Consider the following 10,713-nt stretch of genomic DNA (forward strand, 5'->3'; position numbering starts at 1 on the left):
CTATGTATGGGAAACAGTCAGAGACGACATCGTTTTAAACCATGGATGAATACGATGAGTGCAAATAAAGACGTCAAGGCTATAGATCAATCAAGAGTTTCAACTACAACCAAGAAAGATACCAATTCCTGCAGCGGGAATTGGAGATGTTTGTATGGTTCACGACGTAACAGATGGATCATAATCAATGATTTTCAAAAAGCATACTGGAGTCTCATCGAAAATATGTTAGCCAAGCAAGAAGAATATCATATAAAGACGAAGCGACATCTAGTTTGACTTTTTAGATTACTTTGTCTACTTAAGGATTTGTTGTCATTGTATATTCATTGATAAACTATGTAATGTTTGATTCAAGTTAATAAAGTAACAAAAAGTATGTAACTAATTCTTCTTTTTAATTTGTCTTTATTCCGTGTAAAAATATATTGGAAGTGGAAAAAGGTTTTGACGTGGAAAATCTATTGATAAAATATTACTATTTATAGCAATACATGTCTTTTTGTGTTTAAAAAAATCAAATTCATATTTTTTATGTTTTATCGAGTAACAACAACAATTTTGCATGTTTCTTATAGAATCATAACAAGTTAACAACATACATTATATTAAAAGATAATTTAATTAGTTAATTTTATTATATGCTAGTAAGAATCGGATTTAAAACTCTTTTTCTTTTGGAGATAGTCTAATTTAATGGTTTAATATTTTCAATTAAACCATTTCTAATTTGTTGAATTAGTCAGTTTGTTAAGATTTTCTATAAATGAAAGAAAATGAGAGTACAAAATAATTGTGAATATAGAATTAAATTTTAAGTATAAATATATCTATTTTCTTAAAAAGGATATTCTGAATGAACTTCATTTTGAATATATCTTTTAAACGTGAATGAATTTGAAATTTAGCTGTGTTTTATTGCAAAATTCCTTTATAATCCTAATATCTTTTAAACATGAATGAATTTGAAATTTAGCTGTGTTTTATTGCATATCTTTTAAACATGAATGAATTCAAAGTATTGGAGCTTATTCAGGGAGATGAGATACAGTCTCGTGAGTTAATGCTAATCATAGTGGACTTAGATAGTTAATATCAAAACATTCTTTCACTTAATTCTATTAATGTTTTTGTATTTTGGCTATAGATTTTGGATACTCACTCTCATGTGAAACGACTAACCCGAATCTTTAGGCTGTTCAACATCATTCCCCTGGATTCCTATAGTAAAAATCATCATGCAAGACTTACTGAGGTTATTCCAGAGCTAAACACCCTTGTTTGGTGTGATAATCTGTTTATATACAATTTTAGTATAAAGAAAACTAATATTTGCATATACAGGTTTAGTATAATTAAATTTTAAAGAATGAATATATCTATTTTCTGAAAAAGGATATTCTGAATGAATGTCATCTTCATTTTGAATATATATTTAAAACATGAATGAATTTGAAATTTAGTTGTGTTATTTCAAAATTCATTTATAATCCTAATAAGTTTGAGATTATGATCATGATTAAATCCTAATATATAATTTTTGAAATTATAAATGTTTTGAACATTAGATACAATCATGATGATAATATATATATATATATATATATATATATATATATATATATTTATTTTTAAAATCATTGAACATATGAATTTGATGCATCTGATCGAACATTGCTTTTTGCAATGTAAATATATGAGTACTACTATTTTACTAATTAAATTAGACATTAGATTTTATAATACTAATTTTGAAATATTTATAAAAGTAGATGTTAACAAAAGAGATGCATGTTGATAAATTTGAAAGATATCAATTAGTTTTAATTTATTTTTATGAATTTTGAATGATCTATAATAACATGGATGTAATGTAATTTGTATTAATTAATGAGAGTTATTTACTAAAATATGCCTCGAACTCTCTCACAACAACATATCAATATATTTCTCAAGAATGTTTTGCTATTAATATACATATAATGGGTAATTTGCTATGGTCGTTTTTATATTCATAATGTGCCTAATATGTGCACAATTGCTTTGCCATCCTTTGTGTGGATCGAATTCATAAATTTATCTTGATTTAATTTAACAACAGTCATGTTATCGTTTCATTTTACTTTTAATATATATCTAATTTAATTTAGTATTTTTGTTATTTAAAATACTGAAATTGAAAAACATTATTCATAATTTATAATTGTGGTGAGTTTTAGTATCTAAGAATATATTTTTCACTCCTAAATTGGCAAATAAAAACTGTGGTACTCCGTAAATTTTACAAACACTAAGCACAAGATTTTCAAAATAAGCAAAAATTCCTTTATCAGTGTAAGTCCAAATTTTACATGAAGTATATACATGTCATTGCTTCACTAATTTTTTTTTCGATAATACCCTCTAAAATTTAGCAATATCAATAAATATTCCAATAAATATCATTTTATTTAATTTATTTTAATCTTTTGAAATTGGTGTATGGTATATTTGTATTTCTTTGATTCTCTCACTCATCATTTCAAAATTTTGTGACTAAAGTATTCGACCAAAACAAGCTATACTAACCTATAATTTGCAGTTTTTCTATCTATACCTATTATTAGTCTCCAATATCTTTGGCATTTTGCTCTAACTAACACTATACTATCGTCCTACCGGAGAAAGATCCATCCCAAATTCGTAGTCTAAACTGAACTAACACATCACGATGCCTTCTTATGCAGCAGGGACAAAGAAGTCGTGAGAGATGCATTCAAATACAGTGTTTTGGAAGATGCTTCCAGAAGCTTTGAAAACTATCTGATTCATCTCATTGTTGAAGAATGGACATAGTGGAGCTTCTCTCTATTGTTAGAAGAATCTTAAGAGCCCTGTCTTCATTGAAATTGTCTCTAGATTTTATGGAGGGCTCAAAGTTGGAAACTGAAATGTATGAAAGACTATAAAGATTATATGTTTTGGCGCGTTTCACATAAGGAAGAAACTTGTAATTTATTATTAACTATAGACCAAAACTTGAATGTGAACAAAGATACAAACCAAACTAAATGATCCTTGGACAAAAAGTTATTATACTTACCTACAAAACTTTAAAAAAAAAACAGAGAGCTCTTTACCTGACACTATCGAAATAACCAAATCTGCAGAGAGGTTTTTTTACCCTTTTGTCTTAGAAAGGTAAACCTGAGACTTAAACACTGAATCTCCAATTTTAAACCCTGGCATTGTGATGAACTCGACGCTTGAATCGTCTTGTCCTTCTTCTTTGTCATCACCCACAACAACAGATTCCATGTAGACACCTGAGAATCTGGTTCCTCTTCTGACCACAAAGATCTTTGCTTTAAGATCCAAGGAAGCTGCAAATGATCCAAGAATCCATACCCACTTTGCCATTCTTGCAAAGATTTGATAAAACATTGTTCTTGGATGCTTACCGAGCAAAACTAGTCCCCTCATATCTAAATTCCCAAAGAAAGAAGCCTCCATGGACGGATGAACAACTAAAAGATACTTCTGACCGCAGAATCTTGAAAACGCTGAGTGTGGAAACGCTGTTAACACATCCAATGGATCATCAAGGCTCATTAGTTCTGTCACATCACACGGGTTAAGCTTTATGCCGTGAAACATTCTCTGAACAATGTATGACTCAAAAGCATACTTCTTATCTGACTTTTTAGCAAACATTACATTTCCAACAATAGCTTCCACTGCTTTATCCATATTCCATTCTGTAGCTTTCATCAAAGTGATCATTGGCTTAGCAAAGTCATGAACCGACTTAGAAGCAGCTCTAAACGCGGATTCAAAGGAAGAAACACTCACAAACCTATCCTGGAGTCTCCTATTCTCTGCAACCAAACATTCTAGCTTCTCCTTCAAAGAGTGAATCTCACTCTCTTTAGTTTTCACTTGCGCCTTAAGTTTCTCCAAATACTTCTCATTCACTTCGATTTCATCTCTCAAACGATCTAAACAAGAAGCAGCAATCTCTGCCTTCTTTGCATCAAGCTGTTTCCTTTTGAGGTAAAGACGCTTGATTCTGCGTAAAGCCTCGAGCTGAGACACGACGAGGTTATCTGCTTCAATGACCTTGTCAGGATCATAAGGCAAATGAGCTTGTTGAAACTCAATGTAAGCTAGCTTAAGCGATGAAACAATGTCGAACAGCTTCGAAATCTCATCATCATCCCAACTAAAAGTTTGAATCTTTCTCGAGGGTTTGTGGTTGATGGTATCACAAACCTCAGTTCCCTTGGCTTTATCATCATCTACCAAGATTTCTACTTCACAGAGGTCGTTTGAATTCGATTTCTGGTCAGAGAACACACCGATGGATCTAAATTTGCAGACTTTAGCGAACTTGGACATGATTTCTGATAGATTCGAAGAGTGAGTCAATGTTTTAACGGCGACATGCTCCATTAGTTGAAGAAGAAACCCTAAAAAATAAAAAAAAGGAACAACCTTTTATCAAATCAGGCAAGACATTTTACCAAATCAAAGCCATAGCAAGAAACAAAACAGAGACTGTAGTAAAGTCTAAAGCTTTTCATTGGTTTAACTGATTCAAATTGGTCAAAACATGAAAGCTATAAGTAGAACAGAACATATAACACAGTCCAAAGCTTTCAAAATTCAACATTTAAAGATTCAAATGATGAACAATAAACAAGAACAATGAGAAAGCTTAACCATTTGTATGATACAGAACAAAAGAATGGAAAAGAAAAAAAAAAAGATCACCTTGTTTGTTGGATTTTTTTGTACACTAGTAGCAGCCAAAGCCAAAAAAACTATGCACGAGGAAGTGCCAAAGTTGGAGCCTTTGTGGTTTGTGCTTCTCTCTCTTTCTCTATCTCTCAGAGTGAATGCTTGTTGTTGTTGTTGCTTAACATTGGAATGAGGTTTTCGTTATATTCTTCTTTTTTAGATTTTGCTCCTAATTAATTAAACAAGACTGAAGATATAAACAAGAGCCTCGTTAATTGTGATAATTCTTGGATTCCTAAATTATATAAATCGACTATAATTGGCTTTTAGTTCTTTAATTCTTTTAAAAATAAAAAAGTCTATTTGTTCAAAAACTTTGATCTTCAACCAGTTTTCAAAAATAGTATTGTTTAATTGTATTTTGTTTTTGAATAAATCTTTGGGAATCCAAGAGAGAAACCTTCAGGAATCTCCACAGGCACCGTCGCGGAGAAACAAAAACCTTTGTCTCCTCCTTTGTTTCTTTCTTGGGACTCATGTCTTAATAAATTCATTTTTATTTGTTTGTCATAATTAAATTAAATTAAATTATATACTACAGTATAGTATTTCTTTTGCTTTGTCAGTAAAAATATATTACTGTATTACACACTTTCTTGTTTCTTGCTTGTTGTTCTTAAAATGTTCAAACTTAAGTGGTGAAATGTTGATTTGAATTCCTAATGTACAATTTGTTATTGTTTGTCTCAAGGTTTAATCGTTCTAAACGATTGATTTAACGGCTAAAAACTGATGTGTTTTCGCATAAGTTTTATAACTAGTTCAACAAATAGTACGACACCATTAAATCCGAAAATTGACAAAATAGATACTCCTTCCAATTTAAATTAGTACTCAAGAAATTTTCACATAAATTTTTTTTAAAAAATTATATTTTATTAGTTAATACATTAAAAAAAGTTGAGATAAAATTAATATTTTTACTAAACATTTGCATTAAAAATCTTAAACGACAACTATTATGAAACAAATTAACTCTAAAACAAAACAAATGGAATATAAATATCTAATTATTATAATAACAATGAATAATTATAGATTAAATTCTAAATAATTATTCAAAAGCAATTAATGCTTTTTATTAATTTCATGTATTTGGTTTATCACCAAAAATTGTATCAACTAATTTGACAAACTGTAAAAAAAAAAAATGTTCTCAGTTTAACAAAAGACTCAGTTTTACCGGTTGAGTTTTGAAAATAAGTTGAAACAAATACATCCAATCACAAAATCTTAAAAAATAAAATAGAGAATGCAAATGATAGACTAACGAACGAATAAAGAAAATATAGTTGTTTTGTGCATGCAAAATCTCATAAGAAAATAGCTATATCATCTATCTTCATCAGTGGATGTAACTCTTTCAATGGTGAAAAAACAAAATTGAGATGATAGGGTTTAGGAAAAAGTGATTTGGGTTAGAAACTTGAGAACTTGATAATAGATTGAAAGATACGTCTGTAAAAGGACCATATAATATATTTTCCTACTTTTAATTTGAAGTTGTTTGATAACATATATCACTCGAAGCTTTTGCACCTACGTACCTACAACAGCTACACAATATACACAACAAGTGAACAATATACACTTATTCAATCGTTAGAAAAAAATAAAATAAATAAACATTGTGTTTATTCGAAACAATCGAGTTGCATCAATCCAAAAGCAAAGAGGAAATAAAACGTATGACAATAAATATCCTAACATAAAGTCCTAGACGAAACAGAAGAAAAACGAAAAATTACAAGAGCCACAACAGTCGTGGTAAGCAAAACCGTAGTTGGGATCTCGATTTGTCTAAAATTTTTGGATATCCAAGATTCTGAATACTGAAATCCGGGTATGTATGTCATGATTTTTGGATCTCGAAGTGGGAACATATTTTCAACAAAAGAAGATAGAACACAAATGTCTTTGGCGATCCAACAGACTTGGTCAGTCTCCGGAAAATACTTGAACAACCTCTTCTCACTGTCATGGAAGTAAAGATTCCCTTGCTTCGAAACTGTTAGTGGAATGAACCACATCCCACACACGTTGGGGTAAAGATATGTAGGCATTAAACATATTGAGTAAGTTTTGGTCCATGTTTCTTCTTGTGTATCCATGGTCCATATCTCTGCGTTTACATGAGAATTTCGAATATAATTCCTGACCATGGCTAGACGATCATCAAGGTTGACTAGAGGGGCAGGGGAAGGTAACGTGGGCGGTGTTGGGGTTGGGGACATCACGGAACTGTTCAGTGTGAAGGTCCAAAGCGAGTATCTTGTATGTAATCATCAACTACTTGGAACCAGTAGATGGACTCATTCACAAAGGCCGAATGTTTAAAGGCTTCCACAAGGTAAGGAGGACTTGGGAGTTTCCGCCATTCACCAATGTTAATATCAAGAATTTCAGATTGGTCGGTATCAAAGAACATTCTCACTATTTTATAGCTTCCATCAATCGATATATTCTAGTATAGTTGTCTCGGTTGGGATCGAAACTCTTTCCTTTCATTACTTACTTCTTCTGATGTCTTCTCTTTCAGTATCTCTGACTTAACAAAATTATGTCATGTATATGTCATTGGGGAAACATATATGTCTATTCTTTTTTATAAAAAAAAAATGTTAAATTAAAGTCAAAAGAAAAATAGATTTTTAAAAAAGTCAAAAAAGTAATAATGTTTTTACAACATGTGCAACGTTTGTTTAAAAGAGACTGAAAAAAAAAAAGTAAAACTGCTTAGTTTAAGTCTCTTGATTCAGAATTTTGATGTGAACCAGGTTTGTAGGTTCGTGTCAACTCCTCGCGACTAAAAGCACCACGGTTCATTTCTTATGCCCCTATATCTACCAACATAATGGATGTGATGAACGAATGCTATGAACCATCAAAAGACTCATTCGGGTCATTCTCTTTCAAGCTTCGTTGTCTTTCGAAATTTGGGTTGAGGATTTCCATACTGCAGCTACACACCTCTAAACATCCTTCTATCGAAGTCAATCAAGGATTGTATCCCTTTCACACTACAAAGCTATATATTGTATTCTTGAATCTTTTGATAGTATTTATTGTGAACTATGTCTTGATAATAAATGAATAAAGAGAAGTATAAAAAAAATAAAAAGAGGAGGTGGTCCAATCTAAATGCTGAAAACACACAAGGCAACAAATTCAAAACGCTCGTGCATCTCTTGTCTCTTTCTATTTCTTCTCTCTTTTCAACTTTTGCTTCCCTCTTTTTGCATATTTCCCATCTTCTCTCTTCCGCTATCATTTTTCTCCTCGGACTTGTTTTATCCGTATGACAAGAGATCTACTTTAGATATCATATGAGATACAAAACAAGGATACCTTCTATTACCAATCTATTTGATACATAGCTTAAGTGAGATTGTGTTGATGATGAAAATCCTTATAACAATAAGTATTTTGGCGGGTAAAAGATCGTTACGTTTTGACAATTTTAAAAATGAAATATTCATGATTTAATAGTTTATTTCGAAGGATAATTAAAATTGTATTTATTTTCTGGACTAATTAATTAGCTAAATTACCAATATAAGGTTTAACCAAACAAAATTTGCTTGTTAAAATTGTTATCCATTTTATAGTGTTTCAAACTTTAGCTTTGCTGGAATCAGCTCAACTAAAGACATATTTAAAAAAAAAAAAAACTGATAAAGAGACATGTTCAAAATTTAAAATGAAATCAAATTGTTTTATATAACAAACATAACGTTAAAAAATACAATTTTGTTGCAAATTGATCACCACCCAATTTTTTTTAGAAAAGGCCAAAAAGAAAACATTAAATGTTTAAAATGATACTATATATATAAATGATATATATATATTGTGAGCTTGAAAGAAAATGAATTAGTTAAAACCCATTACTGTACAGCCCACAAACCGACTAGCAACGGTCTATCCGCCTCTACTTTATCCTCTCTAATCTGTTTTAAAATCTGTCTCAAATTAGTGATAATTGTCTATCTGTCTTCGAACCAAATCATACACTATTATGGGACTGTTTTTTTTTTTCTTTTTTTTTTTCAACCAATAACTCCAACATTGGTAACCCAAGCCAGAGGATACGAGTTTACAAAAGACAATTCTGAAACTAAAGATCTTGAAGAATGAGCAAGACAATCTGCCCTCTCGTTAGACGATCGCGGAATCCTGGTAAGAGTAAAGGAAGGGAAGGAGGATCGAATGAGGCTAAAATCATTCAACAAATTGGAGAAGGCGGGCCATTCTTCTGGGGATTGCACCATCGCAGTTAGCTCTGCACAGTCCGTCTCAAAATTTTGACAGTCAACACCAGCTGCCAGAAAGGATTCCATAGCCCAAATCAAAGCAAATAACTCCGAGTGTAGGGGTGAAGGGCTTCGTCTTAGACATCGCGCTCCCAAAAGTAACATTGCATCCTCACTATTACAGTACCACCAACCTAAGCCGGTAAAAGCGTCTGAACCCAAAAAAAGTTTATAGAAAATAACCCAAAAAATGGATGCAAAATTAATCGACTAAGGGCATTTTAGTGGGGGTTGCTCATGTAATTACTCTTATTAAAAAAATAATAAAAAAATGAGAGAGAAAAGTAAAGAAAAAGTAACGTTACTTGCTGGAGAATTTTGAAAATGCTTTAAGAAATGTTTCTTGACACATGTCGTTCACTTATTGGCACATATTTTTAAAAATAAATAGAAAATAAAAATGCGTAATAATTTTTTTTTTTTCTGAGCAACTTTTACTTGTTCTGGACTAAAGATGGTCTAAAAAAAAATCATACACCATTAAGAGACCCTTTTTTCCGGGGGTTAGAGTCTAATATGAGACTCTCATAGAGAGTTTATAGCAAAATTTTAAAAGTAGTTTATATTTTCTAAAAGTTACAAAATTCTAATTTCTAAATTCTAAATTCTAAACCCTAAAACCTAAAAACTAAAGTAAACTTGAAAGTGTTAATTCTAAACTTTAAAGTAATGTAATTCTTAATCTGAAACAATTAGTCTGTCATTTTGATGATCTTTTATGATGAAATACTTTTTCCTTGTTTTACACTGAAAAGAATAAGTTATAAAGTTATATGCCCTTGCAAATGCCTGCCAGGCTGCGAATTGAGATCCGCCTGCTGGAGTATGCTATTCTTTTTTTTTTCTTTCTATACATTTCTAATGGAATGAATGCATGATCATTCAGATCCTACGTACGACTTCAGATCCTACGACGGATATGTGTTTTCTTCTTAATTTATTGGCCTAACAAAAAAAAAAGTGTTTCTTTCTGCATGATCCTTGACATCTTTGAATCAGTACATAATAGATAGGAAACAATGCAAGTCCCATCTGTCACAGTCAAGAAACAAAATGAAATTTCAAATAACAATAACATGAGATAATATGTAAAAAAAGGATACAGTGTGTCAGATCTTTGTATAAAACCTTATTATAAAATAATTGAGAAGTGGCGTGTCAGGGATAGAGATACTTACCTTGGCATGTGACCCTCTCAATTTTTTCCTATGCATAAATTTTCTGTATTCTCTCTTAGTCGACTGCTATGGGTATGATTCAGAGATATAAGAAATTCAGCAATATTAAAAATCATATATTAAATAATTTATGTGTGCCATTCTACGTCTAATATAAGCTCATGTGTTGTTTACTGGTGTTTGGAGAACGGGTGACAAATTATCGACCAATTTTCTATGCTTTCATATCTTAGCTTCGATTTAAATAGACCCATATTTTATATTAATTAGGAAATGTTATATACACTTTATATATCAATTATAATTTGCGAAGAAGACTGTTGGATATGCAAAATATTAATTTCCTGAGTCATGTTCGAACAATATAAAGCAAGTACTTTTTTTTTTTTGATAAAAAGCAAGTACTTGATAATTAAATAGTTCAGTTCTTACTTTTTAAATCG

The 10,713-nt window shown here is 30.9% G+C and overlaps 1 protein-coding gene and 1 pseudogene across 1 annotated transcript; both read right to left on the minus strand.

The window, feature by feature from the left end:
* On the minus strand, nt 2,996-4,916 carry LOC104786622. The gene is made up of 2 exons (XM_010512067.2): nt 4,753-4,916; nt 2,996-4,448 (listed from the first exon to the last, which is right to left on the minus strand). Exon 2 carries the CDS (start codon nt 4,429-4,431, stop codon nt 3,160-3,162), a length of 1,272 nt encoding a protein of 423 aa, XP_010510369.1. The 5' UTR covers nt 4,432-4,448; nt 4,753-4,916; the 3' UTR covers nt 2,996-3,159.
* On the minus strand, nt 6,483-9,119 carry LOC104789173 (annotated as a pseudogene).

Source organism: Camelina sativa, chromosome 5, assembly GCF_000633955.1.
Source record: "Camelina sativa cultivar DH55 chromosome 5, Cs, whole genome shotgun sequence".
NCBI classification, from domain to species: Eukaryota; Viridiplantae; Streptophyta; class Magnoliopsida; order Brassicales; family Brassicaceae; genus Camelina; species Camelina sativa.

Coding starts and splice junctions, on each gene's coding strand:
- LOC104786622 (XM_010512067.2), bottom strand. CDS start 4,431: ATGGAGCATGTCGCCGTTAAAACATTGACTCACTCTTCGAATCTATCA.